We start from the raw sequence: 23,417 nt of genomic DNA on the forward strand, positions 1-23,417 counted from the left end.
TCCCTTCTCTCTTTCCTTACATACAAGTCCTCCCATAGAGTAGAAGTAGAAGTAAATTAGATAATTGTCATTGCAGACAAAAAAATATATATATTAGTTTTCGAAAGTGGATAACAATTTTATAAACCTCGTACAAGTGTTAACTATAATTAGTAGAACTAGTTTTTGAAAGTGGATAACAATTTTGTTTACACCTCCTACAAGTGTTGACTATAATTATTAGAACTAATTATACTAGATATTCGCAGGTTTGCGACTCTAAATATTATTGTTTAATTTTTTTAAACTTGTTTTGTATAACTTTTTGATGTTTTCGCTAAGGATGACAATGGGGGTGCCTACCCACAAGGTGAGTAATGAGGCGGAGGGAATTTTTTTTCCCTCCACACTATAATTGTGCTCCCTTACCCTACCCCTGCCTATATTTTGATATAGTGTGTGTGTGTGTGTGTTTTTTTTATATGTCTAATATGAAATAAATGCTATGTTATTATTATTATATAAATATATTGTATGAAATAGGTAACATGGTATATTGTTATGATAAAACGATGTAATTTTTTTATTAAAACTTCAAAAGAATGATTAATAAAATTGTTATTAGATCTATATAAATTGAAAAAGTTAAATCAAATAAAAATAATAATAATGATTGTGAAGCATGATGAGTGCACCCATGGTGGTAGTAGGGCGTGGGTTGGGAGAGCGGTGGACGAGGCGGGAACAGGGGAACTTTTGTATATTGAGGCGGGGAAAGAGGGGAAGTTCAAAACCGCCCCGTTTTCATCCCTAGTTTTTACTTTCCCTTTTGAATTGGCAAAAGCGAGGATCTTTCCACCGAACTTAAAAGATGCACTATTAAGAAATATTTCAAATTTTGAATTGCTATTTGTATTTTCTAAATAAACTAGAGGACATTTATCTTGCTTCTGAAAACTTTTGTTAAGTTCTTAAAAAACATGTTACTTTTTGAGTAAAAAGTTTCAATTTTTTTAGGGAAACGAAAAGGATTAATCTTTCAAATTTTGAATTTGAAATTTAACTTTTACACATGTCATGAATCTAATAGTGATGTACATACATTGTTAGTATATAAATTTACTCAAAAGAAAAATTAAAATGTTGGGGACATATTTGTCTACAAAGTTACAAAGGGTTCCATTTTCAAGTGCTTAAATGAAAGGGGAAAAAAATCATAGTAAAGTTGTTTTTTGTTCATCCTTTTGCCTATTTTTTGTTGCTTAGAAACCGTCTTTTCCATTTTTTTTTTTTAACTTTTTTTCCTTTTCCTAAACAGCTCTATAACTGTTATTAAATTAGACCCTTGAAAAGACTTTCCATGAGAACTATGCCAATTGAGAAAAATCGGTTAAAATATTTCCATGAGAACTATGTCATTTGCCTCATCTATATTCAGCCATAATGTTAAAAAAAAAAAAAGAAGAAGAAGAAGAATAAGAAGAAGGAGAAGAATGAAAATAGAAAAAGAAGAAACAATAAATTTAAAGTATGCTTGTAATCGTCTAGTAGGCACTAAGCGAACAATATAATTAATTGCATATATTTGTATTAAACATGAGTCAGCCCATTTGGATTAAAGATTTTTTGGAAAAATAAAGATCTTCATTTACTATATTATTTTTTGTGACATGATGTATATAAAATTAAAAGGTGATGAGAAAATAAAAAGAAAATGGTGATAGAATGTGTTTAGACAATCTTCCGAAGTAAATTTCTCAAACAATCCCTTATCAAACCCGACCAAGTAAATTTCTCAAATAAAATTTGGTTGAATGAATAAATGGATAGGACCTCTGCCTATTCAATTAATTATAGGAAAAGTTAAAGTAACGAGCTTCCATTCTCAATTTGAAATAATTTTTAGATCTAATTAGACGTTAAAAATATATTAGTGTCCAGCACAGAGAAGCTGTCTCTCAAGAGTGAATTCTCAATTTTTTCAATGAATCCTAACTATTCTACATCTTAATCATATGCTAATCTAAGTACTACTTTGCATTCAATGCAAGACAATTCGGTACATATAGGAATAGACTCGAACAACTATTCTTGGACAGTTTGGCAGCCACATCATACATATTGCTTGAACTGTAGAAACAGAAAATAGAATTCATTCCCTGCAAAACTCAAATCATTTTTTGGAAGAATGTCGTATCTGTACCAAACTCCAAAGAGGATATAACATTAGAAAACGATGCAAGAATGTCTATCCTACTACAAACAATTGTGACCTGAAATCGTTACAAATCAGATAAGAACCTATATCTATCTGCTTCAATCATTCATTCAAACTTTTCAAGAATGGCTGAAGAGTCCTGATAAGAGTGATGATCAGAGAGAAAATATAAATATCTTATTGCCTTTTGGATCAATATCAGATCAGGCAAGGAAAGCAGCAGCAATGTGCATGCATATGCAAACGAAACATGGGCAGATGGATACATTCCAAGCCCACATTAAGCTCATGTGGCATCATCACACTCCTTTCATATCTTATGATCATCACTTTTTCTTTTTCTTTTTTTTTTTGTGGGGGCATTTGGGGTTGGGGGGGGGGGGGGGGGGGTTTGTAGTTTTTGTGGTTTTAAATATTTTTGAAGTGGGATGTTGAAGTATTGAAGAAACAAGCAACTGTCCAGAGCTTTATTTATGAATGCACAGAGAAAGAGAAAGAAAGAGCTAGAAAAAGTAGAGCCCACAGCACCAAGGCCAACTCACCGAAAAAGTAAACCTACCTACCAAATCCAACCCCATCTCCTAACAACTCGTCTTTGTCACCAACTTGGTCAAATATCCTACCATCTCCCCCTCTCTTTCTTGCAGTTTTATTTAATCTATTATCATCTCATCACGGATTAACCAAAATTTTAACCAAAAAAAAAAAAAGAAAACCAACCAAATGTATTGGCTAAACTAATCCTTGAGCTAATTAATTTTCTTATCTTTTTCTTCCATCATCAATAGGCTTCATACCATCCTTTTCTTCCTTTCTTTTTTGCTTCTTCCCCTGTGGCCTTTTATCATATATATACATATCCATCTTCTTTTCCAACTTCTCTCAATCAAACTTGTTACTACCACTTGTTGGGTATCCCCACCGCTTCCCCACAGTTCTCTCCCTCTCCTTTTTGACTTAGAGTTTTCAGAGTAGTTATCTCCATCAATTATAGAGAGAAAAGACAAGGGGTACTGCTTACTAGCACTTATCCATTTTTACTCTTTGATATTTTGAGCGCTGGCTTTCTTCTCCTTCTTCTTCTTCTTCTAGGAAAGCTCGAAAGAAAGAAAGAGAGAAAGGTTAATATTCCATCATTCATTCATGGGACGTTCACCTTGCTGTGAGAAAGCTCACACCAACAAAGGAGCATGGACTAAAGAGGAAGACCAGCGTCTCATCAACTATATTCGTGTTCATGGTGAAGGCTGCTGGAGATCCCTCCCTAAAGCTGCAGGTACAGCTCCACAGAATTTCCCTTTTTTTTTAATCTTTCTTCTTTTTTTTTTTAAAAAAAAAATTTTGTTGGGTTTTTGTTTGTAACTCCGCAAAGGGTGTTTAATTCATATTAATTGTTGTTTGGTTCATTTTTTCAGGGTTGCTTAGATGTGGCAAGAGTTGTAGGCTAAGATGGATAAATTATCTTAGGCCTGATCTCAAGAGAGGAAACTTCACTGAAGAAGAAGATGAGATAATCATTAAGCTTCATAATCTTCTTGGAAACAAGTAAATATTCTGTTTCTTGTCTTGTTCTTTTCAAATTTGCTTTTTATAGCACTATATGGATAGAAATCTGGATTTTATTTATTTATTTATTTTTTATGGGGGCTTAGTTTGGCAAGTGGTAGAAACTGCTACCAATGGTACATGAATTTTGTCAAGTACTAATCTGGCACACCTTCCACCGTCTTGGAATTTGGGACCACATAAAAAAATTAAAAGGGAAACCTAAGTGTCCCAGAAATATGAACATTTTACATTTTACCTGCTAGTGTTCACTTCTACAGATATTTGACCTGCTTGTGTTAGGTGGCGGAAGCCGGTACTCATTTTCTTGGGAAACTAAAGTACTAAACCACTAAACCTACCCAAGCTCATCTCATGTTAGATTTTGCTCCTCATTTAATGCAGTTACCAAACCTGTATAAATGAATGGTTTATTACCAACACGAGAGAGAGAGAGGGGGGGGGGGGGGGGAATGCAAAAAGGGAGCCATGCCATGGTGGGGGAAAAAATAGCTATTAAAATGTATTCGATTCTTATCACACAGTCACTCGTGGGCCATGAGAACACAAACAAAATTAGGCTAATTTTATCATGCAAGTTAAAATATAGCTCAAGAGTTGATTAGATTGTTTGTTCCCTTCTAAGAATCTCTAATAAATTTATCTTGTGGAGTTATATTCTCCATGAAAGCAATAATCTAGTGCTTATCAGTGGACATTTCATGTAAAGTACGATACCTAAATCATTGACACTACTTGTTGAAATATTTTTGTATTTATCTAATTTTGATGGAATTTTTTCTCTTTTTTTTTCCAGATGGTCTCTAATAGCAGGAAGATTACCCGGACGAACAGACAATGAGATCAAGAATTACTGGAACACACACATTAAACGCAAGCTCATTAGCCGTGGCATTGACCCCCAAACGCACCGCCCTCTTAATGGTGGCACGGCCACCACGACAACTACAGTCACGCCCACGACCACCAATGCTGACGCCTCGAAAACAGCCAAAAACATTTGCCTAGACTTCAGAAGTTCAGCATTGCCATTGGATAACAAAAATGGTTTCATGAATGATCATGGAAGCAGCAAGTTTAAGCTGACAACAGATCACTCATCAGCCGAAGATACAAAATGTAGTAGCGGTACAACAGAGGAGAGTCAGGGACCACTTCTACTGGAAGATCAAGCCACCACCCCATCAGTGATGCTTGATCTTGAGCTATCTATTGGACTTCCACAGCCCAAATCTAGTATTAGCTCCTTTTCAAGTTCTGCTGAATCTAAGGTTTCTCAAGGTTTCTGGGCCGCGGCAGCACCACCACAACAGCTGCCGCAAGCCGCCGCCGCAACAGCGACGGGAAAGCCGGTTTGTTTGTGCTGGCAACTGGGGTATAAGAGTGGACAGTTATGTAGAAATTGTGAAATGGCATTACAGATATCATTGAAGATCGAAGATCGATTTCAGGGTTAGATAATACTATAAGCTTTCTTTTTTTTTTTAAATTCCTGAAACAAATTTTCCTTTTGGTTATTGGTACTAAGTAGTTAGGAGTTAGTACCTTTCTCCAACCGAATGTAATCAGTCCCAATGGCCACAAATGTAATATTTGCCAAGATTTTAAAAAAATCCGAAAAAAAAAGAAAAGAAGAAAGCCAAAATCTCAGGAACAAATTTATTTGCTGGAATAATCTTTGCTTACTATTTTCCTGTTTTGAAACAAAGTAGGAGCAAGAATTCAATTTTGAAGTGTTTTTAGTTGATTTTTTCTAACTAGGATGCAAACAAAAAAATCGAAGTCATGCATGACTGTTTGCATAATAATGTGTATCCCGTGTCTTATGTTTGCACACTGAAGCACTTTTTGATTGAAATGGACCTCTCATGCCAAGAAATCAAACTCCAAGTATGGTTTAGGTCAATGGTTGATAAAAGGAAACGTTCAATTTCAAGCCAACTGTGATTTCGAGTTGGATTTTCGTATGTATGGACAACTTCTCTTCTCAGTTTTTGTCAAAAGGGCCACACAAAAAAAAAAAAAAGTGTGTAAAGCAAGATTAGGATAGAAAATTATGCAGCCGTCCATCATTATTGTGTCACATGCCATTTTTGTGTTGATTCAAATTGGAGTTGTGTTTATCTAATGACGGACCATGTACCAAAGTCAATGTAATAATTGATTAATTATGTGAAACGGTTATGGGAAATGGACTCGACACACAGCCTAGGGTGTCTGCAATCTGCATATATGGACTATTCAGTTTCGTAATGAAACGATTTCAAATTTTTCGGAATTTAATAATTGATTCTAAAAGTTAAATATTCATGTATATTTCTCTGAAGTCATTGACTTTCAAGTACAATTAATCTGATCAGAAGTGGTTGGTTTTCTGTAAAATTCCGCGTCTAAAGAGCACACGGTATCATTTATGGTGTAAATAATCACGTGGCACCAACGAAGCACCATGAAAAATGACTCATTTGATGCTCAAATTCAAAGGAGGAATGGATTGTTGAGCTGGAAATCACCATGCAAATAGTCTCATATTTGTGGTTCTTTGTTTTAACACGCTGGAAGCTATTAATTTAGATAGCAAAAGGGTCCCTTTTTTTTTTTTGGTTGGTTTGGGGTTTTGGAATATGTTGACTAGCTCAGTATCATTCTCACACACAACACACACTAGAGAGCTATGCGTATGTATTGTATCTTTTTTGCTTTATGAAAAAACATATCGTGACAGCTTTTGACCTAACCAAATCTAATCTCAACCGAATTTCTTGCCACCACCATTCAATAAAATTCCAGAACCAAGGTCCATCAAAAACCATTGACACGAATAAAAAGTAAAAAGTGTATTGTATTTTTGCGGTTGTTCACTACTTTACTTGTGAAAGAAGTTTGGTCTAGCTTGAGTCAGCATCTCCATTTTTTTTTTTTTTTTTTGTCGATATGATAGCTTCCTACACTATAAGGAGGGGGTAGACCTAAAGAGATTCTGGGATAATCTGGAGGGGACTGAACCACCACCGGACTAGTCAGCATCCCTATTTCGATTGCTTCTTTCTTTTTTCTTTTGGTAACATAAGTAATTTTAGCCTCTTAAAATATAATGTTTGCGAAATCAAAATGATGGTTACAAAAACTCAAAAAAAAAAACTTATTTAGGAAATATACCAAAAGAAATCTAAAAGCATGCATTTCTATTACTATTTGCTTACCACTATATAGTTGGGTGAACACCGGATTGTTGTAGACTTTGCCTTGGCAATCTTAATTTTATCTCTATTATTCAAGTTGTCCATGTGAATTGTGTACAAGAATTTAGTTTCTAATCAGTCTATTTAAACATTCAATACGTAGCTATAAAAAATGGAAATTTTTTAAGAATTTTCTCAACTTAGTTCAGTTATTCGTTATTTCTTCGGATATGCATAACCAGTTTTGAAAGTGATAAGTTTGGAGCAAAAGGTTGGGAAGGAAAATTGAGATTAGGACGTCCACTGAGATTTATGATTGACCCTTGAATTCTTTATCATATAACATGACGCTGATATATCTTCAACCGACTAAAAGATAGTAGAAGTCAAATGCTCTCTTACATCCATCACATTTTAGAATACAATTATAAATTACTTCCTACTTCATGCATTCTTCTAATTTCTGCAAAGTCGAAATGGAAAAATTGTTAATATATATCCTTTTCTTTAATTCTGCTTTTCTTTTCTTTTCTTTTTTTCTTCTTTGGTTCTTTTTTTTTTTTTTTTTTTTGGGGTTGGTTTGAGCTAGGTGGGGGAGCTTTGGTTTGGATACAGACAACAACCAGCATTAGATGCGTGCTTTTTCCATTCTGATGGTTGCTTGGAAGATAGAATTCTTTATTTGTGTCCAGTTGACATAAATTCTGAACCTTCAATATTGTATATGTGGCCGAAGATGCAGCTGTAAATGATTAATCTTCAAGAAACTCACGAAATCTAGTCACAAGTTTATTTATTTTTAAAGTAAAAAAGAAATTTTTTTTTTTTAAAAAAAGGACATATATATGGAATATAAATACAGATATTTGCCTTGGGAAACAAATAATTTGCAACTTCTGCTCCAAACCCACAATCTAATTACATGGATTTGAGAAATATTTGAATGAATGATTAGCAGCCCTATGGTGCATGTCTAGAGCTTGTGTTAGTTCCACAAAGAATGGCGGTTCTTCCTCCACCAATAGGCAATAAACAACACCAAGTAAACAAATCATACCATGCTATGATTGTTTGAGACTGAAAGACTAGATGCAACAATATGAGCTTAGTCTAGTGTATATTTTAGTGGGAACCTTAAATAGGGTAACTAAATAATAATAACCAGCCACAAAAACACACACTATTATGACTATAGTACATATTGTGTGTTTTTGGGATGGTTTCTTTGTTTGTTTGTGTACTTTGCGTGTGTATGCATAGAGGGAAAAGCACATAGAGAAAAAGCAAGGAAAAGCATGTGACATGTTTGGAGGGTAGGTAACCAAATATGTGATCGATTAAGATAATGTATAAGGGAAAGAGAAAGAAACTATAAAGAAAAACAGTTGGTTTGTTAAATTTGGCTGGTGGCGGTGGCAGTGATGTGGTGGCGGGTCAGAGAAAAGAAAGGAAATCATGTGCAACTAACATTAATTGTATTTGTATAGGGGATTGATTCCAATTCTAAATGGAGCATAAATTATGAGTTTTAGCCGGCCAAACGTTGCCTTTTTTTTTTTTTTTTTTCAAGAAGAGGTTGATGCTGAATGTTATACATCGTCGATCCTAAGAAATTAATGCTTTGAAAAAGTTTTATGATTATGCTAATTGCATTAAGTACATCTAAATGAATCCAACCTACCATGTTCCTAACAATTATAACGCTACTTACTTTATGTTTATGTACTTATTTTTCTATTAAATTTACTTTTTAAAAAATATTAATACCTGAACTCTCTTTCAACAAGTGCCTAACGAGCAATCGTTAAATGGATTTAATCCAAAAGATAATTAAGGTTTGTTTTAACATAAATGTGGAATATATTTGAAAATCCAATATGACACATTCCTTGTTGAAAGTTGGCGATTACTCTTAGTTTTCTCAGATGTGCTCCTCTAATATTAGTTTTCAAATACCTTAAAAAAAATATTAGTTTTCAAATCAATGCTTGACAAGTCCTTCACCAAATTAACTAGCTACTCGATGTTGTACATCAACGTACACAAACATGTACTTTCTTGGTGGACAACCCTACAACTAAATTAAAGTGACTAAAAGCATAGCGTGATGCTCAACGTGTGTATTAAATTAAACTTAGTCGTTTTGAAACCATAATTTTGCCTGTCAAGAGAATTTCTTGAGTTTGTCGGTTTCTGCATGCATTTATAAATGCAATTACCAAAGCCCTAGGGCCAAACTATCGTAGCTCTCCAATTGTTTTGAGTTACTCGATCAACCAATCCAGTCCGTACGTTACATAGTATAGATGTGGGTATATGCATCAAATATTACAAATGTACCTATACGTTTTTGGATTGTTTTTATATATGTTTGGTATTATTAATTTGGCAAGTAAGGGTTGATGTGTATATACACTTGTTCAATTAATAGTTAATAGGGATAGGGCATATAGCACTAAGTTTTAAATACCATCAACTTAAATATACTATACGAATTACGATGATCACTGCCAGTGGCGGAGCCAGAAAAAATTTTCAGTGGGGGCAAAAATAACTCTAAAATTTTTTTACCTACTCTTTTTTTCTAGTTTTTTAAGAAAAAATTATTCACCAATAAAAACAAATAATGCATATATTCCATGAAAAACATAAAAAGACAAACTCAAAATTATTAATGTGATAATAATTTTATTTCAAAAAGCAAACTAAACCATTTACAATTGCTCATGATGAGTTTTCATATTTTGATAACGGTTTACAACCTTTTCACTTTGAATTTCACGAAATATATTTTTGTCAATAAAAGTAATTAAACAATCATTCATCCAAGTGTCTTCCATTCTATTTTTTACGGTAGTTGTAGCAATAGATAAAATTAAAAGCAACTTTAAGAGCATATTAATCAATGAATACATAAAATTCCGGGGGCACATTCAAAATTATATCAAATTTTTATGTATATTACAGAAATTTAAGAGGGGTAGTGGGGGCCCGTGCCCCCAGGGCCCCCAGTGTAAATCCGCCCCTGATCACGGCATTGGATGAGCATTTTCTTCAAATTAACAAATTAATTGCTACTGGAATTGTTAGATTAACAACTATCCAACTTATCAATGAAGTTATTTTACCTTTAAAAACAAAAAGATTATCCCACTCATTCGTATCTGTCTATACGTACAAAATCAAGAAACTGCTATTGCTGCCTTTCCCCACTGGGCTAAAAAAAAAAAAAAAAAACTGCTATTGCTGAACCATTTTTAATGTAAAGTTGATGTTGCAGCTCCTACCTTTCCAATACCCATCCCCAAGTAAAATCACAAGGGAAAGAAAACTAGAAATATGAATGCTATGAGATGAAATATTTGGGATTGAGCAATGTCAAATTATGTGTAGAAAAAAGTATAATAATTTAACCAGTGGAGTTGGTTCAATGGTTTAATCACTAGAGTCGTATCAACGGTCAGAGAAGAATTTTTAAGGTTTTTTTCTTTTTTCAGGTTCAAGATTCAAATCTTGTACTTGATAATTGATGGTGAAAAGAATGTGGAAAAAAGTCCGAAGGTGTTTAAAACAATGTATGATAATTTTTGGGTTGTATCCATTTATATGTCTAGAAAGCTAACATATTCCCTATGGCCTGCATGTAACCAAAAACCATAAAGAAATAATAATAAAGATTGTTTGGTAAAAGAAAGTAAAAAGCTGTCATGGGCTCAAAAGAATCATGCACACATGCAATAAATAAACTCATAACATGAAAGTTGAGGATTAGGCAAAGCATCTAGAAGATTAAGCATTAAGAAATGACAACTAAAGTTGTGGTTTAGACTTTAAGTCCATGTGAAATGTGCTCACGTGTACTCGCTTACCAAATGGTTTAGGAATAATAGAATACTTGAATACAACACAAAATAGAATAGCGATCGATATTAGGGGATATGCAGAAAATGTTCTCTCTGCTAGCATCACATGCTATCCCGGCCCTCACCTAATCCGATTACTTTGCGGCGTCGTTTTTGGGAGCTTCCGCCATTTGTCAATAATTGTGTCTGATCATTTTTAACAATTTTCAATTTATTTGTCGCGTTGCTCGTCAATCGTCAGCAGTCAGGCCTATTTGTCTTTGTCGATGCACCCATCGTCTACCTACTGTTTGGGGAATGATTGCGATTTTATCGTAATTTCTGCATAATTTTTAATTCGACTTTTTATTTTTTTAATTATTTTTTTATTTTATATACGTCACATTATAAAAAAATTATAATAATTATTTTAAATAATATTTCAAATAATTTCCTATATATCCAAACACAATCTTCATCATTTGTAGGCAGTAATAATCTTGAGAGGATCGCAATTCGGGCATTGTATCAAGTGATCCAAAAGTTTCAAGAAAAACAAATTGGTTTACTATAGATTACATTATGGAGTAGTGCACAAATAAATTACAACTTAATAACCAAGAGATCATAGGTTATCGAAAAAGTAAGTGAGAAATCACTATAGATCTTTTTCTAAAAAAAAATAAAAATAAATCGCAACTTAATAATATTGAAAACTAATCCACATAAAGGGTGGGATGAGTACTAACATCTGATCAAAAGAAACTGATATTAGAGAGATTTAAATGCAAAATGGGACCTCAAACTTAGCTACAGGTCAAAGCCTCATCTGTTATTATTTTAAATTTGGAATAAAAGAAAAGAATAATTCACAAAATTTGATTCCTAAAGTTTTTTTTTTTCGAGAAGAAAAAGAATAGTTAAGGAGTTTAGGCGATGTGCATGTTAGTTGAAAGAATAATATAAATTTTATATACCATTAGTTATTTGCAAATCAAGTTGTTAAGGTAATAAAATCAACCAGATTGTAAGTCGAGCCTTCAAACCTCACATCTAATATTCAAAAAAAAAAAAAAAAATCTTATATAACTCACTTAGGTTCCCTTCCCCGCGGTTAGATCTAGATTATAGGTGCTCCTATTTATTAAAAGAACGAAAAATTAATTGCAAAGCTATTCTTTGCCTATTTCTCACTTTCATAATAATATCCTTTTGTTGTTGTTTGTCAAAGTTAAAACTATTAGGGACATATTTGTTTCCATTGAAAACTTGGTGAATTACACAGTGTATAAGCAAGTTGCATCAAATTATAACGCATTTGAAAGGTCTCTGTTTCTCTCCCTTTAAATGAAAAGGAAGTGTGAAGACATTACTAGTTTTCTTGGTTGCAGAAAAAATTTAAATAGAAGAATACTTCACAATTTTGGTAAATTATAATTCTCCGTTAGAATGTTTGATAATTTGCTTTTCAATTTTCAATAGCTGGAAAAATTGTACGAACTGGAGTAAATACATGTAACTACCGATAACTTTTCTATCCTTCTGTTTTACTTCTTAATGAGCATTATGCTTATAAATCATATAAGTAATAATAAGGGATTAATACCAATAGCGAAAATCATTTAACACGTCCTTCACATTTTATCAAATAAAATTTTTCATCATTCACTTTTAAAATAGTTACTTTACATCTTTTACGAAATTAAGTTAGTAAAATTTGATCATAATCTAGGTTTTCGAACATTTCTCTAAATTTATCACGTGATTCAAACATGATCATTTTTTTAGGGGGTAAAAAGATCAGATCCCATTAATAATTAAACAAATAGCCGAATTCATATTCAAATTTGCCCCTAAAAAGTTAAGATTTGATCTAAACTATATTCATTTTTCCCTAAAAAAGTGGGATCAAACCAAATTTATATTTATTTTTGCTATTAAAATTGTAGAATCTAACCTTTTTGTATATAAAAAATGTTTGTGTTTAGGTCACATATTGATTTTCAAGTTAAAAAATGTTCAAAAATTTAGATTGAAACCAAATTTTACTAATTTGAATTTGTAAGTGATATGAAATTACTATTTTAAAAGTGAATGACGAAAAAATTTATTTAACAAAATATGAAAGATATGTTGAACGATTTTCCCGCACCAATGTGATCTCTCCAAAACCAAAACCTCTTCGGTTTCAACTTGTTCTGGATTTGATTAAATTGAAACGACATCCAAAGAGCTGATGGGGTATTCTAGATCGATTAGTCCCCTTGTTAATTTTATATGCGTTCTTCACCGTTAATCATTCCTAGGGTCAACAATTGCAATTACTAAAAACGAAGATAAGCACAATTGACCAATAAAAGGTTAAATCACATATAGTCATCTATCCACCAGAGTGGTGTTGGATAATGAACTTCTCACAATAACTTTCTAGACAAAATCTTTTTCAAAAAAAAAAAAAAGTTATAGTATCCACCCAATTGACCTTAATAGATCGAAAAGCTTTATGACTTTGAAACAACAAAAAGTAGATCACTGAAAATTAGGTATATATTTAGATGAAGACCGCGAAAGCGTGCTCCTCATTTCCTCATGTAGCTAGTGAGTAGTGATGCATATCCACAAGTCACAGTTAAGCTATCAATAAATAATTCCTTTTACATATACCTGTATTGCTAAATTAGGTTTTAACTTTTAAGAAAAGTGGTTATTCGGTAGCTAACTTTCCCATAGTTTTGCCAAAATATTCAATGGAAAGAATCATGAGAAAGATACTGGGATCAAGAAAGAAAACGAGAACGACATAATTTGTCTAGACGCAAGAAACTATGAGGAGCTTCAAGTCGCTGCCATCTTTTCCACCTTTATTTTCTGCTTGTTGGCTTCTCAGAAAGGAGTGAACAGTTTTTGGTTTGATTTGTCCAGATAATGTTTTGCTGCTGTAAGCAATGGAAACTTTGGAATTAAAATAATGCGACAAGAGTCCAAAACAAAAGTATTTGAACAAAAGTAATTGTGATAGGACAACTAATTGTGTGTTATTTTAAAGGATATTATGATCTAAATTATTAAACTACGGATTTGGTCATTCATGAATATTTTGCTGCGAAGATTTCTATGCCATCCATTTGGTCATCAAACATAGTGACTGAAAAGATTATAATATACACGTTTCACTGTTTTTAACTTTGTACCTACAATGGCAACGTTTTCTCACTCAGGATAAGAAGTAGCCCATTTAGAATCACAACAGTCGTGCCGGTTTATAAAAGAGATTTGAGAAGGGAACTTTGGGAGAAATAATTGATTTTGATCTATTTGAGAAAAAAAAATTCAAATAATTTTATTTTGTTTTTTCAGTTGAGCTTTCGCAACTATGTCAAAGTTTTTTCCATTTTGAAAGAATTTCATAAAAAGACATTTATCAGGAGTTTGGATAACTTATGAGTTCTCACACTTTTTCAAATTACACTTTAATGAAAAAAAGAATATTAACTTATGAGTTCTCTCTTAACAAAAGCAGGCACCCATTAGGCAAAGTGTATTGCATGAAGCTTAATCAAAAGAATATGAATTCGAATGAATCATGAAGAGAATTTCTGAAATATGTAAACTGGGAAAACAACATGAACAATTGGTCAGTCTATAAGGGTTTCTCCTTTAACAGTTCAATGAGTTGTAGTTACTAAGTAGTATTCTTGAAGCTCCTTTACTAGTTATTGGACCAAAATTTAAAAGATAAATTTGTTTTTCTAGTGTAGTGAACGGTGCTTTAGGCCTATTAACATGGATCAAGAAATAGTTCAAGAACGAATTTAATGATTACACATGCCAGTTAAGAGACTACATCAATTTGGCAAAGGAGATTGATATTCCTTTTGTTGTCTTGAAATGATTGTAATGGCATATAGCTAATTAAGTAAATTAGAAAACCCTTGAATGTTTTCTGCAGTTAAAGCTTATTTCAGATTGTCCAATTAAGTACATGAATAACAAAGGTAGACCATCGTTTTCAAGGCCTCTCCTGTTGCCAATTCAACAATTGAGGCTTCTGTGGATGCAAAGTTCATCTTGGCAAGTTCAACTGTTGAAACGAATTGATGATTCAGCTCAGGCCATGGCTGGGTCTTTGATTTCAAATTTTTAGTTTTTTTTTTTTTTTAAATATTGAGTTGCTCATATCAAAACCATGTATAACCATGACCTGATATCAATTATTAATTTACCTCTGAAATTCAATTTTCAAAAACCCATCTATCACTAGTTGTCCACTGTAAAATTTCAAAATCAAGTAGTAACAAATAATAATCAGCTTCTTTTGGGGCCCCTTTCGTTAACCCTTTTGAATTATTTTTTCATTTTCTAATTGTGGGGATTTGATGCTGTAAGACGTGAATTATTTCAAATACTTAATTAAATGAGTTTGTAGGTGATATCTAGGGGAATGAAATTGACTGTATCCGCAACAAAATACAAATCCTCATGGGCACATAGATGCAAAGAACATCCATCTTCCAAGGGGTCATGCAAATTAAAGAAATCAAGAACAAAGACGTACAGAAATATACGGTGGGTGGCGGTTGGTAGGGGATGTGACGTTAGATATTGCAACTACCTGTGTCATTTCTCATCAATTTTTGGGACCTACTTTTGTCTCTTGCATAAATCTTTGATGTCATGAGGCATTTCCTTTTCAGATTGCTGTATCAAAAGAAGATTAGAAGAGTGAGATTACACAAGAAAATTTGTACATATGGCTGAGATACAACACGAGAAGTGGATAAGGAGCTTAATTATTTCCTTCTAGAAGGCCAGACAAGAGCCCATGTTCCTCACACCTAACTCGATTGGCGTATCTGGTTCTTTAATATTGCTATGCTTTGACTAACTGTAAATATGGTTTCTGTCAATTGTCAACCTTTCTAGTTCCATTGTTCTAGATAGATAATCTTTGCATCCGCAAAAAATGTTTTTTCTCTCAACCTTTCACAATAAAGGCTGCAATCTTTTAAGAATAAGTAACTGCCAAATGGAGGATTTCTTGCAATCCTTGTTTGTAGCCGCTCAATTTTGATTGCTCAATCTGAGAATTAGTTGGAATAAATTTTGCTAGATGGATCTTTTAAAGTCTATAATTAAAAAACTACACGTAACACCTTTTAATTAAAGATAGATTTGAGGGTTCGAAGTATTCTAAAAGTCCAAATGAATGGGAAAATACAACTTGGAAAATATTTCCTCAAATTCTAGGTCTTCTAGGAATAATGATCAAACAGAGGAAAAAGAAGAAGAAGAAGAAATCTACCTCTTCTAAAGGGTCATGTAGTTTTAATGAATTCCTTTTCATTCTTGTTGAGCTAGAACATGTATTTCATTCTGTTACTCTACAGGATTTTGTGGCTGTGACTCAATTACAGGAGGTTAGACCAACAACGTTTGATGACAACTTTTTCATCAAATTTTGGAGATTCAAATAAAAACTAAGTATTTCAATACGTGCAATTAATCAACCAGTCAATGAGTGAAGGGGCTGCTTTCACGCAATAGTTTATGTTTGGCCTAACTCAAGAATAAGAACCAACTTATATGAGGTCATCTTTTGCCTAACTCACAAAGGTCTATATGGTGATACCTTACAAGATGTAATTAAACAAAACTTTTCTTTTCTTTTCTTTTCTTGGGCCGAGGTTGAGTGGGGTGGGAGGAAATGAAGAGAATTTGTTTGGGCCCTTTGGGAATAATTCGTGAAAGTTGTTGATAAGGCATAGAGCATGTAAAAGTGAAATTTTTTTCTTTTTCTCTTTAAAATTCGTGTCACTTTATGAAGATATTTCTCTGATTTCACTTTCAAGACTTCTTAATGGTCTTTTTGCCAATCTCATTGTAGGGTTTCAAGCCTCATAAAACATCCTTTTTTTTTGGTTTCTTGATAACTATCATGAGTAGGTTTAGGTGCATTTTTTCTATCGGTGACAATAGAATCTAATGCTGGTATGCGTCTACATCTAGTGAGACTGGAAAGTGATTACTAAATGCAGAAAAATTCCTAGTGACTATGCATTTAGCTTTGGAGTAAATAGATTATTTGGTGTTGGGGGAAGTTGGGGGAAGTGTTGGACATTAGTTAGAATAAGATCTGTATTCTAAAGTGAGAAAATAAAATTCTTGACCCCAGTTCTCTCAAAAATTGCTTCTCAATGGGGGGGTATTTTTTCTTTCTGCCATCTCGTTTAATAGTTATTTCTTCGGCTTTTGTTGCCTAAAATTAAATCTAAAGAACGCATAACCTCATTTAAACCTAAATCTAGCACCTCAATTAGCTGTACAAGTTGCAGCTTGTTTGTACTTTCAGTATTCAGTGCCTCAATTCCTTTTTTTACAAGACAAAATACTGCCCAGCGCCCTTCTTAAAGACCTTACTCAAAGATAAATGGCAGGTTTTATTCGATAGTCATAAGGGATTATCATTTCAAAGATAGGTATATACACGTGCGCACGCATACATACATATATTTATGTATATATATAAAATTAATGTTATATACACTAATATTATATATATTATCACGATTGTATGTGTGTATGTATATATATGTTTGCAATGTGAAATGCCAAAAAAAAAAAAAAAAGATAGGCATATTTTGTGCATATGGGTATGTCCCATGATGTGACGCGATTTCATGATGTTCTTCCGTGATGTTCTTCCGCATCATTCATCAATGAATAGAATTTTATTTTGAACTCCGATTCCATCGTTGCAAGAAAAAAAAGTGTGTATATATATATATATGTATGTTGTACGTATGTACATATGTATGTATGTATATATATACATATTGGTTGCAGTGTTACTTCTAATTCTATAACTATCCAGAAATTGAAAATTAGTATCCCTTAATTCCAATTCTTTTGTCGCTTTTCGAGAACCTCATTCTAAATGTAAATATTTCATTGTGGTTTTAATGATTCTCTTTCTAATCTTGCCCACCAAAATTCAAAAATTCAATTTGATATATATAATTAAAGGAACGGAAAATAGTACACAAGGAAATTAAAGAAAAAATTTACGTTGTTAACATGACAAATTTTGGAACGTCCAAAGATAAATAGCATAACCCTTTTGAGATAAGGGTATACTAATTCAAAAACTCCCTAACCAAGCCTACAAGGGTGTGAAAGGCTGGCTGCGTTTTTTTTTTTTTTTTTTTGGGGCTTAATTTTTCATGTTACTAGTTTTATACCCCTAGACGCAAGGTGCCCAGATTACATTAGAAATATATTTGAATAAAACGGTAATGTGAATCTTCTATGGTGAAGTAGGGAAGGCATTGAGAATGGAAATTCATGAATTGTAGCATTATTAAATTAAATCTAAAGGGGAAAGAACAAATAATTCTAACTTTGTCATTAACAGATCATAAGGCAAGACCTTTTTCACTTTGTAGTCAATAGCTTCGTTTTTCACCAAAATTATTTTCTTGATCATTATAATTTTGATTGCACAAAACCAGAAGGTCCCTTTAGTCTCTGCCAGGATAGCCTTAAGGAACACTGGTACATGCATGGCTAGGTGAGGAATAATTGTTGTTTGCGGCCACCGGCCATCCACGCCAAACAACTCATATTCCATTAACGTACGTCTCATTATATTGGATAAGAAACAAATTATTGTAAATGGACAAAGGACAACAATGGCCCAGCATTTATGTGAAAACCAAGTGAGAATAACGAGTCATCAGACTTGAACGTAGAGAAAAGTCTGAGGGGGGCTGACCCGAGAGGTAGAAGACGGTGAGGCTTTGACGGGGACAAGATAGGGGATAAGAGGGCTGCTAGGGGCAGGAGGGGTTGACGAAGAAGAGATAGGAGGCTCATTAGAACTTGGAAGAGAATAGGCATTGGGTTGAATAAGAGAAGGGAAGGGATTATACATAGGATCGGGCGGGAGGGCGGATAGGGCCTCACGAGTTTTATTTTCCATAAGTTTGACCTTTAATGTAATTGAGTTGAGCAAGAAATTTAAATACAATTTAGTTGAGTTTAAAAATGGTGTAATAAAATGTGAAATTATAAATTTATCTTGAAATGTAATGAGATACAACTTATGAGACCCTAAATCGAAAAAGAGGTGGTGAATGGTGGTAGCGAAGAATATAGATTTTTTTTTTTTAAAAAAAAGATGTCTAGAAATACCCCAAAAATATTAAATTCAAAAAAGTTTTTAGAAATACAATTACATTGAAATTCTCTAAAAATACCCTAAAAGGCACACCCAATAATGTTAAATATTTATATATACGTACATAACTTTTTTTTTTTAAAAAAAAACACGCATTGTACACTAACATTATATCTATTACAATATTAGGGTTCATTTAGTGTGGCTTGATTTAGGTAATCAAGATGTTTCAAAGTCATGTCACTGCAATTATTAAGCTTTGAGTTGTTTCCATAACTTCCCAAATATGGTTGACTAACTGATGAAATAGATGAGAATCTCCTTTTGTTTTTTTTGGGAGTGTTTACTTTGGCTGAACGAAAATGAGAATTTTTTCCTTGGAGTATTTAGTTCGACCAAAATCTTGTTGTAGCATTATTTTTGTCTTGAGCTAAAAAATGAATATGAGTTGGTATATAATCATATTCACGGTAAATTTTAATTACTATCTCAAGGAATACCTATTATTTTTTGGATTAATCTTATATACACTGACAGCGTATACACTTTCACTATTAGATGCATGACACATAATCCGAATTTGAATTTGAATTTGAAATTCAAATTTTGTATATGTGTCATATATCCAACCGTGATAGTGTATACATCGTCAGTATGTATAAGATTTACTTTTATTTTTTTATGCGTTTTGTTATTTAATGAATAGTATCACATTGTAATAATTTTATGTATACAAGTATCTAAGGACTACCATGATAGTCAATATTTGGAATATAATAATTTTTAAATGTAAATATGAATAATATGTAAATATATATATATATATTATAGGTAGATTATTTATATCCTGTACCGATTCATAACTAATCACGAAGAATAATTATTCCGTGCTAATACATGGGCTAAATAGTAAATACCAGTTTCTAATGGAGGTCCGAAGTAGAAATCAACACAAATTAAGAGGTTATGCGAGAGCCTGGATCAGTGGATGAGGCCCAACTAGTGATTCAAGGCAGCATATAGTCTACCAAGCCTAGGAGAGAAAACAACCATAATTAGGCCCAATATACACAAAATAACTACTCCAGAGTCCAGCTGCTATGTGAAATCAAATACCAATCTAGTATTTGTCTTTTGAGGAATGCAGATTAACTACTACTACTACAACATATGTGTGAGACATTAAAAAAATTAAAAATTGTTAATAAAAATTGGGTTAGTTTAGTGGTGTAAAGTGCTTGTATCATGTTTAAGAAAAGCTTAACAAGGTAATTTTCTAAGCAACCTCTCTCTCTGACGTTTTCTTGGGAATTCTTTTAACTTTCCAATTTGATTATCAAATTCAAGTGCTTGAGGCCCTGAACTTAGTTATTCTTGATAATGCTTTTATTATCTTTTGAGATATTTTAAATCAAGAAATATTTAGAAGTTTAGTAGTTTTAGAATTATGTTTTATATTTGATTACTAGATTAGAATTGGTGTCAAAGTTGATTTAGAAAATAGAGTTAGATTGTATTTAGGTGTTAGTATTGAAATCTGTAACATGGTTTTATTTCTCTATCTAAGGACTTAAAGTCTTATATTTGTAGTTAAGGAGAACTAGTGAATTGATTGAAAAAATTTGTTTGCTCCCGTACCTTTGGTTTCTGTTGTGCCCTCTTATTCATACAAGTCCAGATTGTCGAGTTGTGTGTTCTGGCCTTGGGAAAGTCGTTTGTGTGTTATCTAATTAACAAATTCTTAGTTTGCAAAAATATTGTTACTTTCGTTGCATAATTTTTTGGGGCTAACAAGTGATATCAGAGTGCAATTCTTTCTCTCAACCACTTCATTCTATTGAAAAGTGTAACTGATTATCAACTAATGCTTAATTCTATGTTTCTCCAAAAAATTATCACAGATTGTAAACTCAGTGTTTCTGTCGGTTCTCAAGATTTTAATAAACAGGCTACTTTGCTTCTCAACATATACTTTAAACTCTTAAAAATATCACAAGCATCATATTTTATTTTTCAAAAAAATTTACCCAAGTTTTTTTTGCTAAAATTATCAATGAAAGTAATAAAATATTTACTACCATTATTGAAAGGTACCTCAACTGATCACAAGTCAGAAGTCAGAATGTATCAACTCCAACGGTTGACTTGACTCGCCCTCCAAGTCTTGCCTTTGGAAAAAGGATCTCTATATGTTTTTTTCTCAAAATACAAGATTTGTAGTGCTTAGCAGAAAAATCAATGGAAGGCACCTCATAAACCACATTATTCGTGGTGAGGAAACTCAAGCTCTCAAAATTCAAATGACCAAAGTGTATTTGCCACAACCAAATATCATACAAAATAACAGAATTAAAGCAAGGTAAATCACGACAATTAAGTGATATAGGCCATAAATGACTAGTGATTTTGGTCAGATCTCTAATATATGTTGGTGGAGTTTAATTATGAGTTTGATCATAAGTTAAAAGTTGGTTTAGCATGGAAAATTGATTTGAAAAAAGCTGTGATTGTTGATGGTAAAGAAAGTACTTGTAAAATTTTTTAAATGGTTGAAAATTATGTTGAAAATTTTGATTTGCATACATTATTTAATGTGATTGATGAAGAAGAATTTATTAGTGAGTGCATTAATTTGGTTGTGGATAAAGATGCAAAAGAAATTATGGGCACTTGTCGGGTGGATGAATCCATATATAATTATGAAATTGAAAATTATTGAAGTGAAAATGTTTGAAAAAAAAAGGTATGAATTATTGTTTGGAAATTGTGTGGATGATTATCATGAATATGATGGCTCTAATAGTGAATGGGTCAATATGGAGGAGTTTTTCAATCAAGTGGAATTAGCTGTTGAATTATGTGCAAAATACAACCATGTCTTACACTTCCACTAGTGAAGATGGAGATAAAAATTAAATTGGAATTGTTCGTGAGTTATACTACTACGGAGGCTACAAAGCTAATTCAACCTCGTGATAGTATTGGAGATGACAACACCAAAAGTTTGATTTAAGAGAAGAATTGCTGATATATTTTAACCCAAACAATATTTAGAAATTTCGTAATTTTAGAATTATATTTTACATTTGATAACTAAATTAGAATTGGTATAACTAAATAGTATAGATGTTAGTATTGGAATAGGATACATGGTTTTATTTGTCTATTTAAGGGCTTAAAATCTTATGTTTGTTGTTAAGAAAAATTAGTGAATTGATTGAAGAAAGTTATTTCCTCCCATACCTTTGGTTTCTATCGTGCCCTCTTATTCATACAAGTTCTGATTATCGAGTAGTATGTTCTGGCCTCGGGAAAGTTTTCCTTTTTTTCCTTGTATGTTCAAGACAGCCTTACGGCTTATCTTGCTTTGCTCAATTTTTGTATGCTATCTGATTAACAAATTCTTAGTTTGCAAATATATTGGTTTGTGAGATTTTACTGTTATTTTTGCTGCGTGATTTTTTGGTGCTAACATTATATTATATAGTTGAAGCCAATTTCCAAGGAAATTCCACCTGATATACATGCTTTCAGCTCGAACCAACTCTAACAAGATGTTATCATACTCTAAAATCGGTTAACATCAAGTGCAACCGCTTTTGACATGCTCAACATAACCATTTGGCTTGATTCAATAGTTAGGGAAAGAACTCTCCTTGTGCACTGGGTCTAGATCCAAGGTTCAAATCCTGTTCGGTACATTAAGAGGAAGTGTAGTGTTTTTTTTCATCAAAAAATTCAGAGAACGCTAGAAAAAAAGAGACCTACCCTACATGTGTTCTTATTTTAAAACTTAGATATTTGCTACTAGATTTTTTGTTTAGGAAGCAACTTTAAAATTAGATATTTTCCACTAGATTGTTGTTTAGGAAGGAATTTAATGTATTGAAGGTAATGTTAGAGGAAAAAAGACATATGGATGTCTTTAAAACTAACAAAGGTATTTTTGGTATGACATTAGGAGACAACCTGTCTTTAAAAAAAAAAAAAAACCAGGTGACAAAACATGTTTACACCAAATGAATTAATGTCCTACTTTATGTATAACTACTCGCACATATATAGTGTAGATTAAAAGTAAAAATTGATAATCACTAGAAGTTATTAATTGTTATTCCTTGAAAATCTTAAAAACATGTTAATTCTTCGATTCAGTTGACTTGTTCTTATCTCTCATTGTACCCTGTCCTACCAATTTAATCCACTTGGTTTTTTCAGCCCGAGTCACATGTGAAAACTGAAAAGGGCTGCTAAACAAAGTAGTCTCACATCTGTTGACCAAAGACCTCGTGCAGTAATCAATAAAAATCTTGGCCGCCTCCACTTGCTACGGTTTGGTTTTAGGTAGAAGTTCAAGTTCTTCAACAACAACTCTACACCTTTCTCGGCCTTTCGGTTAAGATCAAGTGTAGTATCTGTTCTTATCAGTTCTTTAACAATTTTTGTCACTCTTT

At 32.6% G+C, this 23,417-nt stretch overlaps 1 protein-coding gene and 1 pseudogene across 1 annotated transcript; both read left to right on the forward strand.

Moving 5' to 3' along the window:
- The first annotated feature begins 2,628 nt into the window (after positions 1 to 2,628).
- LOC113712754 (myb-related protein 330) lies at positions 2,629 to 5,438 on the forward strand. Its single transcript, XM_072067610.1, has 4 exons — positions 2,629 to 3,207; positions 3,290 to 3,473; positions 3,613 to 3,742; positions 4,560 to 5,438. Exons 2-4 carry the CDS (start codon positions 3,341 to 3,343, stop codon positions 5,218 to 5,220), a joined length of 924 nt encoding a protein of 307 aa, XP_071923711.1. The 5' UTR covers positions 2,629 to 3,207; positions 3,290 to 3,340; the 3' UTR covers positions 5,221 to 5,438.
- Positions 5,439 to 23,338: 17,900 nt separating this feature from the next.
- On the forward strand, positions 23,339 to 23,417 carry LOC113713128 (U2 spliceosomal RNA; annotated as a pseudogene).

This window comes from Coffea arabica, chromosome 10e, assembly GCF_036785885.1.
Source record: "Coffea arabica cultivar ET-39 chromosome 10e, Coffea Arabica ET-39 HiFi, whole genome shotgun sequence".
Taxonomy (NCBI): domain Eukaryota; kingdom Viridiplantae; phylum Streptophyta; class Magnoliopsida; order Gentianales; family Rubiaceae; genus Coffea; species Coffea arabica.